Source organism: Anomaloglossus baeobatrachus, chromosome 6, assembly GCF_048569485.1.
Source record: "Anomaloglossus baeobatrachus isolate aAnoBae1 chromosome 6, aAnoBae1.hap1, whole genome shotgun sequence".
Taxonomy (NCBI): Eukaryota; Metazoa; Chordata; class Amphibia; order Anura; family Aromobatidae; genus Anomaloglossus; species Anomaloglossus baeobatrachus.
The window spans coordinates 171,235,454-171,262,821 of record NC_134358.1 but is presented as its reverse complement, the minus strand read 5'-3'; the positions used below and the strand labels follow the sequence as shown (position 1 = coordinate 171,262,821).

The window sequence follows — 27,368 nt, the reverse complement described above, 5'->3', positions numbered from 1 at the left end:
GGAAAAGAAGTGACATGCAATTGTTTTCGCTGCGGGAATCCCGCAGCAAAACATGCAGCTGTCACAATCCGCATAGTGCGCACAGCATTTTTTTTTCCATAGGTTTTGCTTTTAATAAAAATATTTTCTATATTTACCTCTCTTCAGCGATGCTGTCTCCGGCTCTGCTGCCTCCCGCTCCTTATTGCCGCTTATTATACTCACTGAATATTGAGTGCCCTGAGGAGCTGGAAGCAGGAACAGCGCTGGGGACTTCAGTGCCGGGGACCGCATCGCTGGGTGAGTGTACAGCAGAGTGTGTGTGTGTGTGTGTGTGTGTGTGTGTATGTGTGTGTGTGTGTACATGCATGTGCGGTATGTGTGGATGCGCTCGGTGTATCTATGTGTGTCTGCTGTGTGTGTATATACATGCATGTTTGCTATGTGTGACACGGATGTCTGAAAGCAGCCGTACACTGTGTACAGGACAGTGGCTGCGCCGCAACTTCCTGGGTCACATGACAACATGTGATCGGAGCTTGTCGCGCGGCAACTGTAGTGTACACAGTGCACGGGAGCGCGCCGACAAAGTGGAGAAAAGGTAACTATTAAAAGCGACAGTGCCGACGTGTGCGGGACCCGGGGTAAGCTAGTTACATCGGGTAACTAAGGAAAGCGGTTTCTATAGTTACCAAATGTGTACTATAGTTACCAGCCTACGCCGGCTCCGGCACACGTGTGCCAGCAGGCGGGGTAAGCCAGTGGCTTTTCTCCACTTAGTCCTGCCGATGTGGGCTTCCGGGGCTGCAGCAGTCACTTGAGAGTCGGGCGTCTCAGTGTGGGTTCGGGGAATGAGTGCGGGGGGCGGGGCCAAGGCGAGCATCCAATGCGTGAGGGGGCGGGGCCTGGCCAAGCGCCCAATACGTGCAGGGGGTCGGGGCGAGAGGCCAATCCGTGCAGGGGGCGGGGCCAGGCGCCAATCCGTGCGGAGGGGCTCGGCACATGGGAGTCGGGCGTCTTCGTGTGGGTTCGGGGAATGCATGCGGGGGGCGGGGCCAGGGCGAGCATCCAATGCATGAGGGGGCGGGGCCAGGGCGAGCGCCCAATACGTGCAGGGGGCCGGGGCGAGAGGCCAATCCGTGCGGGGGCGGGGCCAGGCCGAGCGGCCAATCTGTGCGGGGGGCGGGGCCATGCCGAGCCCAGCGGCCAATCCGCTGGTTGTCACTGTAACGACACAATTTTGGAGCAAGACAGAGACAGACAGAATAAGGCAGATATATATATATATATATATATATATATATATATATATCTATATATATCTATATATATATATATATATATTATATATATATATATATATATTGTATTTATAAACAGTGCCTTGCGAAAAGTATTCTGCTCCCTTGAATTTGTCAAACTTTACCCTCATTTCAGGCTTCAAACAAAGATAAATTGTAAATTAATGGGGAAGAATCAACAAGTGGGACACATTTGTGAAGTTGAATGAAATTTTTTGCTCATTTTCAACCTTTTTTAAAAATAAACTGAAAATTGGGGTGTGCAATATTATTTGTCTCCTTTACCTTCAGTGCAGCAAACTCCCTCCAGACGTTCATTGAGGATCTCTGTATGATCCAATGTTGTCCTAAATGACTGATGATGATAAATATAAGCCACCTGTGTGTAATCAAGTCTCCATATAAATGCACCTGCTCTGTGATAATCTCAGTGTTCTGTTTAAAGCGCAGATAGCATCATGAAGACCAAGGAACACAACAGGCAGGTCCGTGATACTGTTGTGGAGAAGTTGAAAGCTGGATTTGGTTACAAAATGATTTCCAAAACTTAAAACATCCCAAGGAGCACTGTGCATGCGATTTTATTGAAATGGAAGGAGTATCATTCCACTGCAAATCTACCAAGACTCGGCCATCCCTCAAAACTTTCATCTCAAACAAGGAGAAGACTGATCAGAGATGCAGCCAACAGGCCCATGATCACTCTGGATGAACTACAGCTGAGGTGGGAGAGCCTGCTCATAAGACAACAATCAGTCGTACACTGCACAAATCTGGCCTTTATGGAAGAGTGGCAAGAAGAAAGCCATTTCTCAAAGATATCCATAAAATGTGTCGTTTACAGTTTGCCACAAGACACCTGGGAGACACAGCAAACATGTGGAAGAAGGTGCTCTGGTCAGATGAAACCAAAATCAAACTATTTGGGCACAATATTAAACGATACGTTTGGTGTAAAAGCTACACAGGTCATCACCCTGAACACACCATCCCCACTGTCAAACATGGTGGTGGCAGCATCATGGTTAGGGCCTGCTTTTCTTCAGCAGGGACAGGGAAGATGGTTACAATTGATGGTTAGATGGATAGAGCCAAATACAGGACCATTCATGAAGAAAACCTGTTGGAGTCTGCAAAAGACCTGAGACTGGGACGGAGATTTATTTTTCAACAAGACAATGATCCCAAACATGTAGCAAAATCTACAATGGAATGGTTCACAAATAAACGTATCCAGGTGTTAGAATGGCCAAGTCAAAGTCCAGACCTGAATCCAATCGAGAATCTGTGGAAAGAGCTGAAAACTGCTGTTCACAAACGCTCTCCATCCAACCTCACTCAGCTCCAGCTGTTTGAAAAGGAAGAATGGGCAAGAATTTAAGTCTCTCGATGTGCAAAACTGATAGAGATATACCCCAAGTGACTTGCAGCTGAAATCGCAGAAAAAGGTGGCGCTATGAAATAAAAAAAAATTGCGTTCCACCCGCACCCATGTTACTATATGGGGCCACTCCCATGAGTGATTTTTTTTTCTCAGCCCTAATTAGACCGAGCAAACTATCGCAGCATGTTGCGGGTGCAATCCGGATTCGTTTTCACTCGCACCCATACAAGTCTATGGGTGCGAGAGAAACATCGCATTGCACCAGTGTAATGCGAGTGCAGTGCGAGAATCTCATCAGCTGACAATGGAGGAGATTACTCCCTCCCTCTCCTCTGCAGCATCCGCTCCCCTCCTCCACGGCTGTGCTGTGATCGCAGCACAGTGGCGTGACACTCAGCTTACACTCCAGCAGAGAGGGAGCAGAGTGGCATGCGATTCAATTGCATTAATGGCCGTAGCCTAAATGTGCTGCTGGACATATGAACATTTTTTAGCAAGTGAACTCTGTAACAGCTGGTTACATTGCTTTGAATCTGGTTGTGTGACACACAACCACATTAGGTGAGCACATTCCCTTATCACTTTTATATGTCTGTTGGGTAAGACCCTATTGCGCTTTGTCCCCTCAGCCTTCTCTATATATTATATATACACATATACACATATACATACATACATATACACACACACACACACACACACACATATATATATATATATGCACACACATACATACACACACTACAGTTTAAAAGCTTAGGGTCACTTAGATATTTCCATTTTTTTTTAAAGGAAAACACTTTTTTTCAATGAAACTAACAGTAACTTAAACAGAAATACACTCTATAAATTGTTAATGTGGTAAATGACTATTCTAGCTTCAAAAGTCTGGTTTAAAATGCTATATCTGCATAGGTGTATAGAGGCCCATTTCCAACAACCACCATTCCAGTGTTCTAATGGTACATTGTGTTTGCTGTGTTAGAAGGCTAATGGATGTTTACAAATCCCTTGAAACCCCTTGTGCAAGTATGTTATCACAGCTGAAAACAGTTTTGCTGATTAGAGAAGCTATAAAACTGACCTTCCTTTGAGCTAGTTGAGAATCTGGAGCATTACATTTGTTGGTTCCATTAAACTCTCAAAATGGCCAGAAAAAGAGAACTTTCATGTGACACTCGACAGTCTATTCTTGTTCTTAGAAATGAAGGATATTCCATGCGAGAAATTGTCAAAAAACTGAAGATTTCCTACAATGATGTCTACTACTCCCTTCAGAGGAGAGCACAAACAGGCTCTAACCAGAGTAGAAAGAAAAGTAGGAGGCCCCGCTGCACAACTGAGCAACAAGATAAGTACATTAGAGTCTCTAGTTTGGTAAATCGACGCCTCACAGGTCCTCAACTGGCAGCTTCATTAAATAGTACCAGAAAAACTTCAGTGTCAACGTCTATAGTGAAAAGGCGACTCCGGGATGCTGGCCTTCAGGGCAGAGTGGCACAGAAAAAGCCATATCTGAGACTAGCTAATAAAAGGAAAAGATTAATATGGGCAAAAGAACACAGACATTGGACAGAGGAAGATTGGAAAAAACTTACGGACAGACAAATCGAAGTTTGAGGTGTTTGGATCACACAGGAAAACATTTGTGAGATGCAGAACAACTGAAAAGATGCAGGAAGCGTGCCTGATGCCATCTGTCAAGCATGGTGGAGGTAATATGATGGTCTGGGGTTGCTTTGGTGCTGGTAAAGTGGGAGATTTGTACAAGGTAAAAGGTATTTTGAATAAGGAAGGCTATCACTCCATTTTGCAACACCATGCCATACCCTGTGGACAGTGCTTAATTGAAGCCAATTTCACCCTATAACAGGACAATGACAATTAACTATTTAGGGAAGAAACAAGCAGCTGGTATTCTATCTGTAATGGACTGGCCAGCCCAGTCACCAGATCTCAACCCTACTGAACTGTTGTGGGAGCAGCTTGACCGTATGGTATGCAAAAAGTGGCCATCATGCCAATCCAACTTGTGTGAGGGGCTTCTGGAAGCATGGGGTGAAATATCTCCAGATCAACTCAGCAAATTAAAAGCTAGAATGCCAAAGGTCTGCAAGGCTGTAATTGCTGCAAAGGGAGCATTCTTTGACGAAAGCAAAGTTTGAAGGAGAAAATTATTATTTCAAGTAAAAACCATTATTCCTAACCTAGTCAATGTCTGGACTATATTTTCTATTCATTATGCAGCTGATTTGCAAAATAAAAGCATGGTTTTTGGTGGAAAAGACAAAATTGTCTGGCTGACCCCAAACTTTTGAACTGTAGTGTAATAATATAACACACACACACACAATCATAGATAAAGGGGAGGTAGACTATGATAATTTAAACAGCAGATTCAATTGATATTCTACACACGTTCAGTTCACATTTAGTATCTAAAGTACATCTACTACCTTTAGAGCGTTGTCCTTTATCACAGTAATCTTCACATTTGGCTCCGGAGATACATTTCCCCACTTGTCAAAGAGCTGAATTATTAGAGGCGTTTGAACCTTTTTTCCAGAGACTACTGTAATAGACTAATGTATTACGTTATATTAGAAATAATAAAAGACGGTTTTCTACCTGTAGTAAGAATGTATGGCAATATAATTCTTCACCTTAGACATTTGATAAGAAATTGTTCAGCTGTTCTAGATTGGAAACTAATACATGTAAACATGAATATTATTGCTTCCAAAAACAAAAGGTAACTAACCTCATTCCAATCTACTACACCAATTCGGAATGGTGGCCCAGCAACAAGTTTCAGCCTCAAATAAGTTGAAAGACTTCTCCAAGCAAAACATAACTCTTTATCCTCTTGAGGTCCAACAAAAAATGATATCCCCTTGACAATCATACTTTGAGAACTTTCCTGAAAAACAAACAAAAATAAAATGCAACTAAACCCCGTGGTGTTTTCTTGATCATAAATAGGGGTATGTGCCCAGAATGAGTTTTAATTGCGTTTTTGACATTGTGTATTATTGATGCACCCAAAACGCATCGTTTTACAGTTCCAGCAAAGTGGAATGGATTGATAGAAATATCATGTCCACTGTGCTTTTTTAACGCTACGTAAACTTACATGATGTGCATTTTTCCAAGCCGCAGGATATCAGTTCCTCTTGCGTGCATGCAGAGTCTCCAATGCGGAATCTCCTCATAGATTTGCATTAGATGCGGAAATACCGCAAGTAAAAAATGCAAATGCGTTTTCGCGTCGGAAACGCATGAAAAATGCATGTAATCCACACCTAATGATGTAAATAGCATTAAGTTTCAAAAATGAAGCAGCTTTATTTAAAGGATAATCCAGAGACAAAACATAAAAAAAAAAGAAAAAAAAAAAAACCCACAAAAAAACAAAACAAAACAGTCAAAAACGTGATAAAAATACAATGAAGAGCACAATTAAAAAATGCAAGATGCTACAGAATGAAAATCAAAATCTGCTCTTGTTGTACCAGTACATTGTCGTGCTTGTAAGTTGTGCCCAGCTGGAGTTTCAGGAGATCTGCACCCCATAAATTTAGCGGGCTCTCCTCACTGCAGAAATGCCAGACATGTGGATGCTGTGGTTTAGGAACACTTTGGGGCTCAGAAGGAAGGGGAAATTATTTGGATTTGGGAGAGCTGAGTTTGCTGGATTTCTTTTGGGAGGTGAAGAGCCATAATGCTTTTCCAGAGCCATTGTGCTACCAGTAATGTAAAAACACTTTACATTTCTGTTAACAGATGTGAACCTGACTGAGGACTTGTTTTTTTGTGGGTTGAGTATAAGCTTTTACTAGTGGCATTTTTGGGTAGTGAACATTTTTGGATCAGTTCACATTAATTCTGTGCTCTACACTGAGCACTTACATCTGGGTTTCCATCTAAATCTATAAAATGTGATTTACACGTAATCCTCTGTGTAAATGCTCAGCATAAAGCGCAGTATAAATGTGAACCACGCCATACTGCAATCTTTGGCAGAATAGGAAAAAAAAAAAAAAAAATCAACAGAGGGTCAAGAATTTATTTTATTTTTTAAGCCGTTCACCCTGCGGTACAATGATAAAATGGCTTTATTCTTCGAGTCAGTGTCATTACAGCGATGCCAGATTTATACTGTTTTTTTTTTTTCTGTTTGGCTACTATCACACACTAAAAAAACCTTTAGTTTTTGTATCACCATATTTTCAGAGCTATATTTTTTCTGCTGAGAGAGCCATGTGAGGATTTGTGTTTTGCAAGACAAGTTGGTGTTTTTATGGATATCATTTTCAAGCACAAGGTTTTTGTATTACTTTTTATTCCAATTTTTGGGATGCAGGATGAACAAAAAACAGTAATTGAGAAATAGGTATTTTTTTCCAGTTTTTTTTTTTTTTTTACCATTCACCATGTTTTAAAAGTGATAAAACATCTTTATTCTTTGTGTTATTCTGATTGCACACATTGACAGTCCAGCAATCCAACAGCTGGATCAACTGAGTTCATTGAGTGCAGCAGGGAGCCCCCAGTGTGAACACCGATGACCTCACTGCCGGATTGCTGTGCTGCCTTGTCGCACAATCCGACAGTCCGGTAACAAAGTCACTGGTGTTCACACTTGTGGTTACTCCACTGCCCTCGCAGTGAACTCCGTTGAGCCCACTGCTGGATTGTGGCACACAGCCGCAAAGAAATCCAGCAATGGGTTCAACTGAGTTCACTGATAACAGCAGGGGAGCCATCCCCCCAGCCCACACCCACACTCCCTGAGTGTGAACTCTGGTGACCTGACTGCCGGATCACTGTGCAGCTGTGTCCCGCAATCCGGCAGCGGGTTCACTGGCGGTCACAGTTTGTACCGTGGGAACCCAACTGTGACGACTATGTATTCATTGTAGTCATCGCTTCTCATAGCCGGTTCCCTCGTTGCAGTCAGTATGTCCCGGAGTCTGTAGTTATCGGTCGCGTTTTCCACCACTGCAGACTCTGGATGTAGCAAAGCTGGGATCGACATTGGAGGTGTATTACGTCGGACCAGCAAGGGTGTTTTGGAGGTTAAAAAAAGAAGAGGTGAAAGAGGCTGTGTATAAATTTTATGTCAAAAAGTATTTTTCTGTGTGTTTATTTCTTTTGACTTATAAGTTAGTATTATGGGGGGGGCTGGATGTCAGCTGTGATTTTTGATAAATAACCTTGGTTCTTTCCCACCCTGACGATTCCAGACCCCAGCTGTCCGGTTTACCGTGAGCGGTCATCAAGACTGGGGAAGGGGGAGGGACCTCTCGTCATTTTTATGATAACTAGCCACAGTAAAGCTGGCAGCTGGAGGTTGCAGCCTGGCTACAGGCCTAGCCTGTTTTACTGGCTCTAGTTATCAAAAATACAGCGGGAGCACACACCCTTTTTTTTCCACACTAACATATAGTAAACTAGCTGAAACCCATCACAGATGCCCACACAGAGGGTGGGTGGTGTGTATAGTAGTCTGCAACCAATCAGAGACACAGGCACACAGGGTGGGAAAGGGAGCAGTGAATATTCATGAAGTTTAATGAGCGGGAAAAGTCTGTTACAGTGTTTACCCAAAAATAATACACTGTCTTATGTTTTACCCCTAAAAATGCGCTAGGGCTTATTTTAGGGGTAGGTCTGTTTTATGGGGGGAAAAAGAAGGCAGACACCCCCAGTACAATTGTACTTACAAGACCATGGACATCTGTGTCGCTATCGGGTCCTCCTGTGCCTCTCTGCGGTCCATAGCAGTCACTCCCCCTGCTGGCTGGAAGCAGTATCACTGCGTGTGTATATGTAAGAAGAATGTTACTGTGATCAGATGTATGTGCAAGAGAGAAGTGATATTGGGACCCGATGTGTTTGTGTGACAGAGTGGCATGATACTGGGACCCAATGTGTGTATATAAGCGAAATAGCGAGTAACCTGTCAACAACGCAGATCACAGAGAGTACCCATCCACCGTCTGCACTTGCTAGCTGTAGTGGTTTGGTGTCTGGTAAGTGCGATATTTTAAGGATGGGGGGTTAAAGGGGCTGTCTTCTTTCTCAGAAACGCATCAAGTGTAAATATATTTTGCACTTGGTTGGAATTACCTTTTTTATGAATTTTGAATAAAGAATCTTTTTATTACGTCGGTGCTGGATCTTCTCTCCTCCCCTCCTCCTCTTGATGCGACTGATTATTCAGCTGTGGTAGCCAAACCACTTGTTCTGTGCACCAAACCAGAAGTTGGAGAGACCTGCTTTGGAGTGGTGAGCGGAACTAAATTCCTTATTTGTGTTTCTTTGGGGATGTCTGGTGTTATTTAATGACGTGTCCTGCTGTGTTCTTTAACTTTTTTAGCTGCATGGACACTTCATTATTGAACTGCAACTAGGGCTTATATTTTAAGCATACTCCAAAAAAAAGGGTGAAAATTCCTGCTAGGGCTTATTTTCAGTGTAGGTCTTATTTTCGGGGAAACACAGCATGCATAACTATCCTTCTCTTAGACCCGCAACACACATCCGTGTAATTTGTACGTGTGCGGTACGTATTTGCACGTACCGGAGACACGTACACACGGAGACCCATGTTATTCAATGGAAGATGGCACACGTATGTAAAATCACATGGAACGTGTGTCAGTGTCGTAAGTACGTGTGTGCGCTTTTCTACACGGACGACATGTCCGTTTTTGGCTGGCAACACGCAGGCACGGACCCGTTTTAGTCTATGGGTCCGTGCCTGCACGGACCGCACACGGAGTATGTCCGTGTTCAGCACGTATCGTCCGTGTCCGTTTTTAATCACAAAATCTGAAACACTTGTTACCAATCTATCAGGTCAATTGATGGCAAACAAAAACACCAGGATCTCATGATGAATGATTAACAACGTTAATTGGGTAAGAATGCGGATCTTGAAAAACGGACGGCACACGTACAGCACACGTACGTATTTTATGTCAATACGGACATTCCACATGCACACATGGCTCGAATACGCAATCACATGGATGCCATACGTACCGGAGAAACGCCCCAAAATTACGGAACACTGACCCGAAAAACGGACCGTGTCATACGGACGTTTTTTTTTTGCGGAAGTGTGTTTTAGGCCTTACCCACATTTAGCTTCCTTTGGCAGCCCCCTAACCCTTACTATGACCATTTTACAGCACAAAACCTCTCATCTCTATTGACTTGTAGGGGGGTTTGTTTTCCGGGGTCAAGATAGGTTCCCAAAGCGAACTTATTTTTCAAGTCGGTGCGGATTCAGCGAAACCAAATAGCCACGGGTCCGCTCATCTATAGTCGTGAATTCTCTCACAGTTATATGTTGCATCAGTTTATTTTTCAGTATTGTTTATATCCAGGACACCACTTACTTTTGCCTTTATGACTATGAGAACCACACACACTTTGGGATCTATGTCAGCATTAGGCTATGTGCCCACGTTGCGTTCTGTCCCTGCAAAAATGTCTGCAGCTATTTGAACAGCACACGTGCGCTTCAAATCGCTGCAGAAACACTGCGTACTGAAAAGCCGATTTCATGCGCTCTGGATGCAGCCCTCACCATAGACAGAGCGGGGGCTGCATGCAGAGCGCACGAAAGAAGTGACATGTCATTTTTTAGAACATAGCGCTTCGGCAGTAGCCGAATCGCTGCGTTCTAATACGCCACGTGGGCATGGATTAGGCACGATCTTCATAGATTGTGCTGGGGACGCAGGACGCATGCAGTTACGCTGTGGTGCAGATCGCAGCGTAACTGCATGAAAATACGCTACGTGGGCACCTAAGGCGAACCCAATATCTTTGTTACAATTAGGTTTCCATAGCATTTCCTGTTGAAACAGGACACGCACTGCCAAGAATAATTGCAGTCTATATGCGCTTAATGATCTTTATTGTTCATTGCACATAATCATTAAACAAGGATGGCTCCTTTTGGGAAAAGTGTTATTAATTTTATTTAATTATTTCATGTATTTTGGAATAACAAAACCCAACATTTTAAAAATTGGGCCTCTATAAATTTTGCTTTGTTTAGCTTTTAAAGGGTCTTTGATTCATTGCACATTTGACTTTATTGAAGTTTGTGGCCATACATCAGCTTAGAGGCGCTCAGAAAAACAATAAAAAAAGCTACAACATTTTCAGTTAGACAGTCAGAATGAGCTCACTGTCGGATTTCCCAGTAAAGTGGCCAGACACCTTCTCTTGTTAGTGAATCTTTGCTCACATACTACCAGGCACTTCAGTCCATTCAATCGTTACTGGTGGAGTGATCAGCTGCCTTAACAAGAGAAAGTGGTCGACCTCTTTGCCGTGGAATCCGTTAGTAAGCGCGTTCTGAAAATATAAGGGGAGAATTTGTACCTTTTTTATCTGACCTCCATTATTCAGGTTTATGGACACTGACTACATCAAAGTTTAATGTGCAGGAAAACAGACCGCGAAAGCAAATAGTGCAAAATTTGTCATGAAACCTAAATGGCAGAAATTAGCTCAAATTACATGTATTTAAGTGGAAAGTGTCAGATGATTTTTGCTACCTAATCTGAGAGCAGCATGATGTGGGCAAAGATATCCTCAATCCAACGATATCTCACTTAGATGGATGCAGCCTTTCTGACACAATCAGAATTTGTAGATGTAGCAATGCAGCAAAGCTGAGTGTCCTGACCCGCCCACACCAGGCTGTCTATAGAGATTGTACATTGACAGTAAGGTGTCAGAGGAGGGGGGCGTGCCGGACTGTCATGCACATGACGTAGTCCCAGCAATGAGGAGACTTGCTGCTAAAACAAATATTCCAGGAAAACAACAGTTAGGACCTTGACAAGACAGGCATCCCTGAATTCTGTTTATAATCCTTTGCAGCATGCGGTCTTCAGCTTATATAGCAAAAAGCTGCTAAAGATTCCCAGATTCCCTTTAAGACTAAAAGGTGGCCACCACCAAAAAGGTGGCCAACCACTTTATGCCTATGTGCGCACGGTGCGTAATTACATGCAGTTACGCTGCGCTTTGTAGCGCAGCGTAACTGCATGCGTCCTGCGTCCCCTGCATAATCTATGGAGATTGTGCAGGGGCCGTGCGCACGTGGCGTCTTAGAGAGCAGCGCTGCGGCTGCTGCCCGAAGCGCGCGTTCTAAGAAGTGACATGTCACTTCTTCCGTGCGCTTTGCCGTCAGCCCATGCTCTGTCTATGGCAGGAGCTGCAGGCAGAGCGCACGTTCTCTGCAGACACCATGCGCTTCAGAACGGAGCTTTTCAGCTGCGCTCTGAAGCGCACCTTTTAGGTGCGGTGCAGAGCGCACACGTGCGCACATAGCCTAAGCGTGATTTGTCTGTGAAGTGTGCTGTAATTCGTTTAATAGCAAAAATTGTTTTTTATATAGCCAACTTTACTTTCTATTGCAATTTTGGTCTCTATGGGTCTCAGAAAAATTACAGCATACAGGGAAGGAGAGGACCAAAACCATGACTCAGCATGGTTCAGATCTAACCTTAAGCAGATTTTCCAACTTTTGTTTTTTTTCTTCCCATACAGGTATTTAATTTTGTACATATCAAAAATAACTATTTTAAAACCAGAATAAAAAATAAAGAAAAAAAAAACATTGTTTTGATACTTGAAAAAACAAAAATAAAAAAATAAGCAAACCTGAAATGACTTTTTGATTTTCTTTTTGTCAAGATTATTGCCAGAAACACCCAGAAAATCAAGACTTGAAGTGGAGTTATTTTCAGTCGGATTTCCAAATTGGTCCGTTACTAGTAACTCTGTAAATTATAAAAAAAAAAAAAAATAATAAAATGATAAGCATGTGTAGGACCATTACTTCTTTGTGCGAGAGCTTCTATAATGGCCCCTTTTACACACAGGGGAACACTAATGTCATGTAGCAAGTTTCCTATACAGCTCCCACCCCAGGAATACTGAAAATGAATAGAAACTCGGACTGGCACACCCTGTCCCAATTTCAGCTCTATCTTATTAAGGGGTGCTAATCTGACCTTTAGACTGTGGTCCCTGTGCTCACCCTGACCCTGGAGGTACCCTTGATGGTAGGGAGGTGCAGCTCTCCACCTGGCCCTGTTTCCTGTCTGCCCCTGTCCTAATGCCTTCTCGGACCCACAACAATTGGATGGGTTGGACACAAAGTAACAACCTCCCCAAGACACAGACAAGGGGATAAAACAAACACACCCACACCGCAAACAACCACAGAGGAGAGACAAAACAACACTGGAGGGAATAAACCAAAAGGGGTAGGAGTAATTCACACGAGGGAATTCTCAAACAGAGCAGACAACAAAAAGAGGAATGCCACGGATGCCAGGATTTCGCAACTGCAAGCAGAAAACTCTTTGGCGATGGTACAGGAAACCCCCAGACTTATGTAGGAGGAGACCAGCTGGAAAAGTTGATTAGCAAACCTGGTTCACTGAGAAGCCAGCCACTGCTCCAGAAGGCATTAACTCTTAAAGTGCCAGAAGCACTGGTAAATAAAACAACCGACGCCCAACAGAGCTACTCGCAGAAACCATGTTACTTTTTGAAAGTGTGTATAGAGTCGAATCAAGTAATAGTAAACTGCGGGTGATGATCCGGGTGATACATGGTAGGTTGTGTAGTAGTGATCCGTAAACGCGGATCCACACCACGCATGACATATCTACTAGGTTGTTGGGTTTTTTTTCACTCACAAAAAAAATATTAACATTGAAATGGTTACTTACCAACTTCACCTTTTAACTCTTCACCCATGAGGACAACATTGTCTCCTTTTAACTTGCATTTCAAATATTTTGGTTCATCAGGGATAGGTCTGAAAACATTTATATAAAACTTCAAATTAATAAGTACTGATAGAAGGACAGTCATGCTGTAGGGATGCTCTCCATTAACATAAGATAGAAAGACTAAAAAAATCTATTTATTCATACACTTCTAGGAGGAATTAAAGGGAACTTGATAGCGGATATATGCTGCCCAATCCACAAGCAGCATGTTTTAGACACTAACTGTTTTAACTCAGCCAGGTATGTTTGACTTCCAAACACTGCTGAGTGTGAGAAAAAAAAACCAAAACAAAAGAACAAAACAAAAACATACTTTAGGAGCCGCCTAGAGACCAAATCGCCAGTGAGACTATTCAGACATGCAGGTTCCCGGTGACTCCATTCCTCTTGCACTTATTAAAGAGAATCTGTCACCAGGCTTTTGCCATTTAGTTGGCACCAACGACTACGATCGTGGAGGGCAGATCTTGTCAAAGGTGGCCTTTTAGCCATATAAGATACTGCTGTCACGATTGGCAGTGGTATTTAAGGTTAAACTTTTATTGAATATCAATATATTGAAAACGTGAAGTGAGGGGGTAGGGGTTCAAAAATATAAAATACCCTAAGGGTCTAAAGTACAATAAAAAATGCAGTCTAGTGGACCAGCCAGCAGTATATCCCGACAAATGGTGGGAAATGCTTATATCGCTCCACCGGTCAACTTTACAAATGATGATACATCAATTATTTAACATTCATTGCAGAAACATTTTTAATAACCACTTATCATCCAGATCCAATAATTAACCATGCATTGAAAAAGAGACTTATATAGATTGCAAATTTATAGATAGATTTGGCATATACCGTATCTCTCAAATACAGAAACTTGAACTATATGTATTATTTGTAGGACAATGTAAAAAAAATAAACAAAGAGTACTGTAGTGAGATAAATTAAACATACAGTATTCTTTTCATGTCGAAAAAAGCATAAACAATTTAGCCCCAAGAAATGTTACCCAACGCGTTTCACCTCCTTGGGTGGAGGTTCATCAGGGTTATAAATATTACATATGTTCCATAGTGTATCACACGTTGTAATATATTGGATTAGATTCTCATTCCTCAAATAAAGATATTTTTACAATGTAATAGAATTCATCAGTGGGACCTCTTTTCCATCCATAAATATAGCCTCACTCTGATGAAATAATTCACAACAGAGGGCTCTCAGCCCATAACAGGTCAGTGAACCCTTCAATGGTTAATCAGTTGTTTTTATAAGTCCATTCAGGAAATACATTCCTGTGACTGCGTGTTTCATCATAAGTCTGCTTCTTATATTGACAAGAAAAGACTATAAGGATGTGGATGAAAGTCCTCCTCTCCTGTCAGATATCAGGCATGGTCTGAGCAGACAGACCGTGCCTGATATCTGACAGGAGAGGAGGACTTTCATCCACAACCTTACATCCTTATAATCAGCAGAAGGGGACTTTTGTGGTTTTTTAAACCCCCCCATCACCCTTTTCTCTCTTCTTGTCAATATAAGAAGCAGACTTACTTCTGATGAAACATGCAGTCACAGGAATGTATTTCCTGAATGGACTTATAAAAACAACTGATTAACCATTGAAGGGTTCACGGACCTGTTATGGGCTGAGAGCCCTCTGTTGTGAATTATTTCATCAGAGTGAGGCTATATTTATGGATGGAAAAGAGGTCCCACTGATAAATTCTATTACATTGTAAAAATATCTTTATTTGAGGAATGAGAATCTAATCCGATATATTACAACGTGTGATACACTATTGAACATATGTAATATTTATACCCCTGATGAACCTCCACCCAAGGAGGTGAAACGCGTTGGGTAACATTTCTTGGGGCTAAATTGTTTATGCTTTTTTCAACATGAAAAGAATACTGTATGTTTAATTTATCTCACTACAGTACTCTGGTTTATTTTTTTACATTGTCCTACAAATAATACATATAGTTCAAGTTTCTGTATTTGAGAGATATATGCCAAATCTATCTATAAATTTACAATCTATATAAGTCTCTTTTTCAATGCATGGTTAATTATTGGATCTGGATGATAATAAGTGGTTATTAAAAATGTTTCTGCAATGAATGTTAAATAATAGATGTATCATCATTTGTAAAGTTGACTGGTGGAGCGATATAAGCATTTCCCACCTTTTGTCGGGATATACCGCTGGCTAGTCCACTAGACTGCATTTTTTATTGTACTTTAGACCCTTAGGGTATTTTATATTTTTGAACACCCCCTCACTTCACGTTTTCAATATATTGATATTCAATAAAAGTTTAAATAAAAATTTAGGAGTATTTTTTCTGTGATTTATATTTTCGGGCTACTCCCTTTTGATCGTTTTTATGTGAATCAGTGGTATTTAAGGGGTTAATCTACTCCGATCGGTTCCAAAATTGGTTGTGGCTGATGGCAGCTGTCATTTACAGTTGTCAGACGTGCCATTTTCAGCCATGGGGGCGCTCTACAATTATTCACAATAAGAAGAAGGACTCTTAACAACTGACGTTTAAATGCGCATCAGCGGTTGTTAAAGGGGTTAAATAAAGAAAATCGTGGCATGCAGAGCACAAATAACAAAAATGTGGTCACTGTCCAAATATCTCTATACAGAATTACAGTATATCCTGAAGAAGGGTGGGAAGGAGGACTAATACACCTCTTTTCACATTATTGACACAGCTACAGAGCAATAGTTTCTTACATTTCTACCTCACTGGAAAAATTGGAACTTTTCTCTTAATTGATCCTACACCTTGTGGGTATGAACAATTTGGCAGCAGACTTAATTCTAGACAGGCACTGGTAAATGGACATCTTCTTGTATACCTTCCTATAAGTATAATTGCTTTCACAATCTTGTCAATTACTGCTTTCGGAGAAAACAGCGCTTTACCCTTTGCACAAAACAAAGGAAAGGATTCATCAAGACTGGTGATTGTTATGCTAGTCATATGTAAATCACAAAATTTTAATATATGCCAGAAAATTCCTTCCAAAATGTTAGTTTAAACAATGCATAGCACGACCTAATGTAGTAAAGTTAGGATGACATAAAGGGAGTAAGCCACACATCTACAGTAGAAATATTTACAGTAATAAAAATATATTAAAAATGTAAAACATACCTCACAGTGAATGCACTTTCCAAAGATACAGTGTCGTCATGAAGTGTCACTTGGCAATACTGACTGCTAGCAATTGAAGTTGGCACTTCAACATCTGGTAACATTGCATTCCGCAGATTCTTAATGCAAGTATTTGGGGTCCAATTAACCTGTTGACAAATGAAGCCAGAAAGCACTATTATTCCCTTTAAAGCAAAGTACCGTATTTTTCGCTTTATAAGACGCATCTGATTATAAGACACACCTAGGTTTTAGAGGAGGAAAATAAAAAAAAAATTGAGCCAAATAGTGTGCTAAAACATTTTAATAAAATTAAAAAAATATTATTTTAACAATTTAGACTCAACAGGAGGGTCTGTTATGGGGGACCTGTGGATGATGCACTGCTGTGGGGGACCTGTGGATAACGCACTGCTATGGGGGACCTGTGGATGACGCACTATTATGAGGGACCTGTAGATGAGGGTCTGTTATGGGGGGATCTGTGGATGATGCACTGCTGTGGGGGACCTGTGGATGATTCACTTTTATGGGGATCTGGGACTACCACCCCCCTCATCCTTAGGAATACACCCATGTACTGTATGCCATACATGGCTGTATTCTGAAAGATGAGAGGGGATTGTAGTCACATTTACACTTTGGCCACTACATTAGTCCCTCCCTGGAGTGTTAACACTAAATATGACTACAGCCCCCATCATCCTTCAGAATACACCGATTGATATGGTATATTCTGAAGGCTGATGATGGGGGTTGTGTTCCCCTTCAGTGTTTTTCCTCACCTATTAGGACCCTTCGTTCAACTGACAACATTTGTGGCTGATGCTCAGATCACTGATTGGTGGAGGCAGCTCTGCAGCAGTTGTCTCCACCAATGAGCATCCAGCCCTGAAGAGGAGGAGAATCGTTGTTCTCTCTCTCCTCTTTCTTATGATAGTCTCCGCCTGCTGCGGAGATCTAAAATGGAGCCCGCGCATGCGCAGATTGCGATCTTCAAGAGCCGCGATCTCTATCTGCGCCTGCGCAGCCTCCGACGCGATGGACTTCAAGAAAATGGCTATGTAAGGCGGCGCATGCGCAGATGGAGATCTCGCTTCTCTGAGATCTCCATCTGCGCCTGCGTCACCTCCACAGTCGTTTTCCGGAAGTCGCGTTGGAGGCAGCGCAGGCGCAGATAAACATTTCGGCTATGGTGACCGCTGCTGCAGCCATTTTCCGGAAGATCAATGGCGGCCGCCTCCGCAGCCGATTGCCGGGGGATCCATGGCGGCTGTCTCCACTCCCGATTGCCAGTGGGTCCATGGCGCCCTCATCGCGCCACCATAACACCGAAACCCGGCCCACAGCAATGTCAGCATCGCTCCAGCGACAGTGGCAGCACCAGCACCAGCCTCCTGTGACTGACCCCACCACCGCATTGTTGCCCGGTAAGTTACATTCACTTTGTAAGACGCACACCTATTTTCCCCACAATTTTTGGGGGGAAAAGGTGCGTCTTATAAAGCGAAAAATACGGTATATTGTATCACAGAGTGTGTCCTTGCTTGACAATTCGAATACATTTAATGGAGAAAACAGTTTTAATCCTTACATATTATTACAAAGCTAATGGCATCTTAAAAAAGACAAAACAATCATGTCCAATTTTGTACTATGCTGTTGTAGGTAGTCACCGCTTCACTGCAGCATATGTGGGCCTCCAAATGCCACCGCATAGTCTTTTGTACCGTCCATTTAGATAATGCGTCAGTGTTTCCAAAACTGCTTTTGTGATAACATTTTCTGCTTTTGCATAGGATTCTGGTGTTGTCTGATGAATAGGGGGTGATGTGTAAAATCAGTGGAGAGGGAGGGGACTCGGGAAAATCCTTTTGGCACGTGGCACCATATTTTCTTTTTTCTCAACTTTATTTCTGTATGTTCCTGCAGCCAATCATGGAGCAGCAAACATCCACAAAGTTCAAAAATGAGGACTTCTGTGATTGACTGCCTAACTCACGTCCGGGTGCATATAAATTGCGGACATGTTGCATCAGCACCAATCTGTGAATGTGAAACGTTAAGGAAGGCTCTGCCACAGTACCTGCTAGACATTTCGGTTAGCTAGGGGAAATATGCTAGGTAGTTTAGATAGATAGGAAAACGATAGTTTTGAATAGGAACGTCCAGTGTACGGATAGGTGTGTACCACAAATCCGCACATTTCATGATAGAAATAGATATTGGTACTTGCAGTGCCTGCTAAAGAGTTGCCAGTGAAGTATCTAAATAGGTACTGCTACATATTTCTACCTGCTCAAAAGTATGCAAACACATTTATAGGTATTTCTAGTTAGCAATACCTGGCCTAAAAAGTTGCTAGGGAAGTATCTTAAAAGTGGTTTTTCGCAATTATAATTGCATGCTCAAAATCATGCAAACACATTTATAGGTACTGTAGGTACTGCTAGTTAGCAGTGCCTGACCTGATATAAATTTTCTAGGCATCTGGCTAAAAAGTTGTTCTTGGCAAATTTAACTGCATGCTCCAAATTCCGCAGTGAAAACCATTGAGGGGCATTGTTAGTTGTGCCTGCTGAAAATGTGATATTGAACAGGCTAAAAAATTGTCACCCCAATTAGACTTGTTTGCGCCTGCGTAACAGAACGCCAACCAGCCTATTTGTAATGTGTGGCAATTGTTGCCACTTTTCCTGTTGCCGAACCTTAAGTTTTGGAAATGTGGAAACTCCAAGTAGGCTCTCCAAGTTGGCTTTTGTCTGTAGTGCCAGTCCGGCTGTCACTCATGCATCTTTTGAATTTTAAAATTTAAATGCCAAGCCACATCCTGTGTGATCCATGGACCATACGTCCCAGCTGTCCATATGTCCCTGCTGTGCAGATACTGTCTGCTGAGTTGTGTATCTAATCCTATCATGTATGATAAATTCTGCTGAGCCGTGTATCTAATTCTCTTCTATGTGATACTGTCTGCTGAGCCATGTACAGTCATATGAAAAAGTTTGGGCACCCCTATTAATGTTAACCTTTTTTCTTTATAACAAATTGGGTTTTTGCAACAGCTATTTCAGTTTCATATATCTAATAAATGATGGACTCAGTAATATTTCTGGATTGAAATGAGGTTTATTGTACTAACAGAAAATGTCCAATCTGCATTTAAACAAAATATGACAGGTGCATAAGTATGGGCACCTCAACATAAAAGTGACATTAATATTTTGTAGATTCTCCTTTTGCAAAAATCACAGCTTCTAGTTGCTTCCTCAAAAATGGAAATGAAGGATCCAGCACAAATTCCTTATTGATAAAAAGTTTTTCTTATTCTTTATTGAAGTATTAAAAACAAAAACAAAAAGGAGACCGAAGACTGGAAACATACATTAAAGCATGGGTGCTCTTAACGCGTTTCGGACTTTAAATAAAAACAAACTAAGTCCTTAGTCGTAAGTGACCCATACTGTGCAGAGTACTGCTCTTATAGACTGACTAACAAGATCTGAGTTAAGGTACCTTCACACATAATGACTTACCTGCGATCCCGAAAACGATGCGACCTGATAGGGATCGCCGGTAAGTCGCTGGGAGATCGCAGGTGAGATGTCACACAGTGAGATCGTACCAGCGATGCAGAACAATACAGATCGCAGTAGCGACCTGTATAACGATCTCAGCAGTCACTGTGATCCTGTTACACAGTGTCAAACACAGCGATGTGTCCTGCCCAGCAGGACATCGCCTTTGAAGAAAATGGCCTGGACCATTCTGCAATGACCGGCGACCTCACAGCAGGGGCCTGATCGCTGGTAGGTGTCACACATAACGAGATCGCTAACGGGATCGCTACTGCGTCACCAAACGGTGACTCAGCTGCGATCTCGCTATGTGTGACGGTACCTTTAGTGGTGGAACAGAAATGCAGTAATTAGTTAACAAAAGGGTGTAATTGAGTTAAGCTAATTGAAAGGCAGTGAGTGAACCATGGGGAATGCAAGGTATATACCGTGGCGATGTTGAAGTATTTCAGACATGCACAAAAGTACACATTACAAGACAAATCCATGAATGCATACATATAAACCTGCACATGTATAAAAACATTTTTATAACTTTTATAAAGACTATATGAAAAAGATATATAAAGAAAGAACATAGACATATATGACATAAATAAAGTCACACAGCAATACTATAAATGTATAAATAAATATGATCGAGATGATGCATGCTGTGACACCCAGTTCATTCTAAATTAAGTCCCTATATATTTCATTATAACATCTATACATCTACAAGATTGACTAAGATCCTTAAATATAATAAATATAATAAATACCATAAAATGGATAAATAAAATAGGTGTATGCCTGCATGATCTCTATCATAAATAAAAAATGTGAAATGTGAAAAATATGAAAAAAATATATATATATATAGAAAAAAAAAATAATTATTATTTTATATATATATATATATATATATATATATACACATATCCTATGATATAAAATATACAATTCGATCAACCATTGAGATGTAAACATGGATATTCCTATAAATAAAATGAAATGAACCTACTACAAAGACATATAAGTCTGCTCATACACAGTATATATATGCATATATATATGTGTGTGTGTGTGTATAACTATGTGAACACTAGCCGCCAACATGGAGGTATGGGTCTAATAAGGATTTATAATGGCTGTGGAAAAATATGTACATATAAATGAACAAGTGACTACTACCAAAGGGAAGGGGGGGGGGGGGGGTTGTGGACGGGACGAGTTCTGTTCATTCACGTTGGCAGTAATCAAAAAATATAACGCAGGTCTGAACGATAATTAAGACCCTCAGGGTACCTAGTATTGAGTCTGAGGATCCAACCTGCTTCTGCATATGATAGTGCCTGGAACCAATCTCCTCCCCGAAGAGGCCTGGGGACATATTCGATGCCTGTAACTACGAGAGAAGAAAAATCAGCAGAATGGTGGTCTACAAAATGTTTGGTGAGACCAGACAAAGAGCGTTTCTGTGATGGAAGCGTACAGGAGAAGGCTGTGTCCTGAGACTGGGGAACCCGTGTATGTTCTGACATTCTAATTCTCAGGGGTCTGGAGGTACACCCAATATAACTCTTGTTGCAGGTAGTACACATGGCTTTATATATAATATGTGTCGACGAACAATTAATGAAGGTCTTGATCTTGTATTCCCTATTGTTGGTACCAGTAACAATTTTGGTCGTATGCATGAATTTACATAGGCCACATCGACTCGAACCACATTTGAACGAGCCTGAAACACTAAGCCAGTTCTTATGTGAATTTGACTTCTGGGTTGTGTACATACTTCATACTTGGTGCAACCATATTACCTACAGTACAGGCTCTCTTAGCTACTATATTAACACCTTGCGAGAGAATGGAATTCAATATCCTATCTTGCTGAAGAAGGGGGAGGAAACGAAGAATAACCACTTTAATCCGGAAAAAAATCTACACTATAAGGAGTAGAGAAAGTGATTCTCTCCATACGTCCGGCTGATTTATCAGTGTCAAGAAGTAAACTGGCACGGGTTTTATTCTCCACAATGGAGGATGCTCTATTTATGGTGTGCTTGGAATAGTCCCTCCTCCCTAATCTATTTTTAATACGGACAGCTTCACTAGAATAGGATGATTCAGAGGAACATAGTCTCTTCGCACGTAAAAGTTCTCCCACAGGTAAGTTCTGTAATGTGTGGGGCATATGACAACTGTTCGCGTGGAGGGATGCGTTGCCAATAATAGGTTTCCTATATAGGACAGATTCGATGGTACCAGTGATGGGATTACCAGATAATAAAATATCCAAAAAAGGAGCTTGTTGCATATAGACGTTCACTGTAAACCTCAAATTTAAGTTGTTATTATTGAGGTAAGCATTTAATGAGTTAGAAAATTCTTGTACAGTACCTTGATCATGAATATTACATATTAATAACTGGTCGTCTATATATCTGGCGTACCAGGAAATTTTATCCAAAAAAGGGTTACTGTCAATGTGAATGTATTGCTCCTCCCAATATGCCATATAGATGTTGGCTAAGGCACATGAAAAACTGGCACCCATAGGGCATCCCGAAATTTGAAGGTAATAGGTGCCATTAAATTGAAAATAGTTGTGCCTTAAGAGAAAACCAGTTACCATAAGAATAAATTCCTTAAAACCATCCTCCAGTGAACTGTATTTTTCTAGATGAAATGGTTGGGTTCGCTTAAATGCATGTGTGTGTGTATATATATATGTATATGTATTTTTCTTTCTTTATATATCTTTTTCATATAGTCTTTATAAAAATTATAAAAATATGTTTTTATACATGTGCAGGTTTATATGTATGCATTCATGGATTTGTCTTATGTGGACTTTTGTGCATGTCTGAAATACTTCAACATCGCCACGGTATATACCTTGCATTCCCCATGGTTCACTCACTGCCTTTCAATTAGCTTAACTCAATTACACCCTTTTGTTAACTAATTACTGCATTTCTGTTCCACCACTAACTCAGATCTTGTTAGTCAGTCTATAAGAGCAGTACTCTGCACAGTATGGGTCACTTATGACTAAGGACTTAGTTTGTTTTTATTTAAAGTCCGAAACGCGTTAAGAGCACCCATGCTTTAATGTATGTTTCCAGTCTTCGGTCTCCTTTTTGTTTTTGTTTTTAATACTTCAATAAAGAATAAGAAAAACTTTTTATCAATAAGGAATTTGTGCTGGATCCTTCACTTCCATTTTTGCTGCTGCTTATCCCATGCTGGCGTGGACCTACCAGCGGACCCCTGCACCCTAAGGATTTGAGCAGTTTGGCTGGCAGGTGAGCTGAATCTTTTTTCCCTTTCCATGCTCTAGTTGCTTCCTGTAGCTTTTAATGAGTTCCTGGATCATGGATGAAGGTATTTTTGACCATTCCTGTTTACAAAACAATTCCAGTTCAGTTAAGTTTGATGGTCGCCGAGCATGGACAGCCCGCTTCAAGTCATCCCACAGATGTTCAATGATATTCAGGTCTGGGGACTGGGATGGCCATTCCAGAACTTTGTAATTGTTCCTCTGCATGAATGCCTGAGTAGATTTGGAGCGATGTTTTGGATCAATGTGTTGCTGAAATATCCATCCCCTGCGTAACTTCAACTTCGTCACTGATTCTTGCACATTATTGTCAAGAATCTGCAAATACTGAGCTGAATACATGCGACCCTCAACTTTAACAAGATTCCCGGTACCGGCATTGGCCACACAGCCCCAAAGCATGATACCAAAGCTACCAAATTTTACTGTGGGTAGCAAGTGCTTTTCTTGGAATGCCGTGTTTTTTTGTCTACATGCATAACGCCTTTTTGTATGACCAAACAACTCAATCTTTGTTTCATCAGTCCACAGGACCTTCTTCCAAAATGTAACTGGCTTGTCCAAATGTGCTTTTGCATACCTCAGGCGACTCTTTGTCGCGTGCTTGCAGAAACGGCTTCTTTCACATCACTCTCCCATACAGCTTCTCCTTGTGCAAAGTTCGCTGTATTGTTGACCGATCCACAGTGACACCATCCGCAGCAAGATGATGTTGCAGGTCTTTGGAGGTGGTCTGTGGATTGTCCTTGACTGTTCTCACCATTCGTCTTCTCTGCCTTTCTGATATTTTTCTTGGCCTGCCACTTCTGGGCTTAACAAGAACTGTGAATACAGCAATAATACCTAAAATATAACTTGTATTCGTTCCTCTAAAAATAGGGAAGGATCACCTTGCCTATGTATAAAAAAATCAACTTAGGGCTTATATCAATTGCTAAGGTCCTCCATGATAAAATGGGGGGACCAGCAAACCCTGTGAATATACAAAAACACCTTAATAACAATTGGTGCTGGCAGATATAAATATTCAACCGAAATGGTTGAGGTTTCACACACCTGCTCCCTCAGACCCTTATCACAAAACGGCAGTAGTGTTATTTGCATCCATAAATAACCTCCAGTTGCTAATAGGAGGTAGTTCTATTAGTGACCATATTACCCACAGGCATTCGGTCACAAAGACAATATTCCTCACATCCGGTTGGAAAAAAACAATATCCAGGAATACAGATATTCACGTTGTTAACCTGGTATTGTCTGAAAGGGAACAATCTCACCCAAATCCTGGTGTCTTGTTTCCCAGATGATCAGTTTGTCCTCATATTCGGCGTTGTCCAAAAGACCCTCATCACACAGGTCTAGGACCCCTTATGAATGGACTCACTGTCCTCTCCCAGAGTCTCCTTCTCCCGACGCGTTTCTTATACACCATTCATCAGGGGAGCATTAAGGAGTTAACCTATACTGGGTTAATCTAGAATAAATGAGAATATTGGAAGAATAAGAGGGGCTCACAATAGCAACCCCCAAAGACCCCTCACTACATAGAGGAAACATGGAGAAATAAGCGACTTACCAGACGGTGACAGCGCCAATCTTATCATCTGTACACCGCTGACCAGCATAAGCACCTTTTAAATGATCGCTACTTTCCTGCCGGCGTCTGACGTCACATCCGCGATTGCGCTCACCGCTTCCGTATACAACGGTGGAGCGTATCAGTGGAACGCAGGTCCCATAGGAAGTGACGTCGGACCACATCCGGCGCACTCAAAATACTACATTAGTAATACAAGAGTAGGACGCTACAGCGCCCGGCGGCCCGCCCCCTCACCTGATCCAAACAGCGCATCCCATGGTACATTACTGCGCGTGCGCCTAGTCCGTGACGCGGACTTTCCAGATCATGAAAGGCCAAATGTATTATCATCACATACGTTACTTAGAGCGGGCGCTGTAGCGTCCTACTCTTGTATTACTAATGTAGTATTTTGAGTGCGCCGGATGTGGTCCGACGTCACTTCCTGTGGGACCTGCGTTCCACTGATGCGCTCCACCGTAGTATACGGAAGCGGTGAGCGCAATCGCGGATGTGACGTCAGACGCCGGCAGGAAAGTAGCGATCATTTAAAAGGTGCTTATGCTGGTCAGCGGTGTACAGCTGATAAGATTGGCGCTGTCACCGTCTGATAAGTCGCTTATTTCTCCATGTTTCCTCTATGTAGTGAGTGGTCTTTGGGGGTTGCTATTGTGAGCCCCTCTTATTCTTCCCATATTCTCATTTATTCTAGATTAACCCAGTATAGGTTAACTCCTTAATGCTCCCCTGATGAATGGTGTATAAGAAACGCGTCGGGAGAAGGGAGAAGGAGACTCTGGGAGAGGACAGTGAGTCCATTCATAAGGGGTCCTAGACCTGTGTGATGAGGGTCTTTTGGACAACGCCGAATATGAGGACAAACTGATCATCTGGGAAACAAGACACCAGGATTTGGGTGAGATTGTTCCCTTTCAGACAATACCAGGTTAACAACGTGAATATCTGTATTCCTGGATATTGGTTTTTTCCAACCGGATGTGAGGAATATTGTCTTTGTGACCGAATGCCTGTGGGTAATATGGTCACTAATAGAACTACCTCCTATTAGCAACTGGAGGTTATTTATGGATGCAAATAACACTACTGCCGTTTTGTGATAAGGGTCTGAGGGAGCAGGTGTGTGAAACCTCAACCATTTCGGTTGAATATTTATATCTGCCAGCACCAATTGTTATTAAGGTGTTTTTGTATATTCACAGAGTTTGCTGGTCCCCCCATTTTATCATGGAGGACCTTAGCAATTGATATAAGCCCTAAGTTGATTTTTTTATACATAGGCAAGGTGATCCTTCCCTATTTTTAGAGGAACGAATAAAAGTTATATTTTAGGTATTATTGCTGTATTTCAGGTCCTTCTAATTTATATACCACACCAGTGGCTGCATTATACTTAACAAGAACTGTACCTGTGTTCTTCCATTTCCTTACTATGCTCCTCACAGTGGAAACTGACAGTTTAAATCTCTGAGACAATTTTTTGTATCCTTCCCCTGAACAACTATGTCGAATAATCTTTGTTTTCAGATAATTTGAGAGTTGTTTTGAGGAGCCCATGATGCCACTCTTCATAGGAGATTCAAATAGGAGAACAACTTTCAAGTGGCCACCTTAAATACCTTTTCTCATGATTGAATACACCTGCCTATGAAGTTCAAAGCTCAATGAGGTTACAAAACCAATTTAGTGCTTCAGTAAGTCAGTAAAAAGTAGTTAGGAGTGTTCAAAATCAAGAAATTGATAAGGGTGCCCATACTTATGCACCTGTCAAATTTTGTTTAAATTCAGATTGCATTTTTCTGTTAGTACAATAAACCTCATTTCAATCCAGAAATATTACGGAGTCCATCATTTATTAGATATATGAAACTGAAATAGCTGTTGCAAAAAACAAAATTGTTATAAAGAAAAAAGGTTAACATTAATAGGGGTGCCCAAACTTTTTCATATGACTGTATCTAATCCTGTCCTGTGTGATACTGTCTGCTGAGCTGTATATTTAATTTGATCATGTATGATAGTCTGCTGAACCGTGTATCTGTGGCGTCCCTGAGGCTTCCGTCGCCACAGAGATATTGCACCTCAGCCAGAGGTGTGGTATCCCATACAGGGTAGGAATAGGGTCATTACCAGTTCACAGACAAAACTTGCACACACCAATTGGTAGGCATACTCCGGGTCAGGGATAGTGGCA

The 27,368-nt window shown here is 41.6% G+C and overlaps 1 protein-coding gene across 1 annotated transcript in view; it reads right to left on the bottom strand.

The window, feature by feature from the left end:
* The window catches only part of SMCHD1 (structural maintenance of chromosomes flexible hinge domain containing 1), a 437,194-nt gene that overhangs the window by 115,988 nt on the left and 293,838 nt on the right, over positions 1–27,368 (bottom strand). The window contains exons 23-27 of the mRNA XM_075316053.1: positions 16,675–16,823; positions 13,440–13,528; positions 12,361–12,479; positions 5,426–5,584; positions 5,121–5,246 (exon numbers count right to left, since the gene is read on the bottom strand). Coding sequence (XP_075172168.1) covers positions 5,121–5,246; positions 5,426–5,584; positions 12,361–12,479; positions 13,440–13,528; positions 16,675–16,823 — 642 coding nt within the window. The remainder of the gene's footprint in view (positions 1–5,120; positions 5,247–5,425; positions 5,585–12,360; positions 12,480–13,439; positions 13,529–16,674; positions 16,824–27,368) is intronic.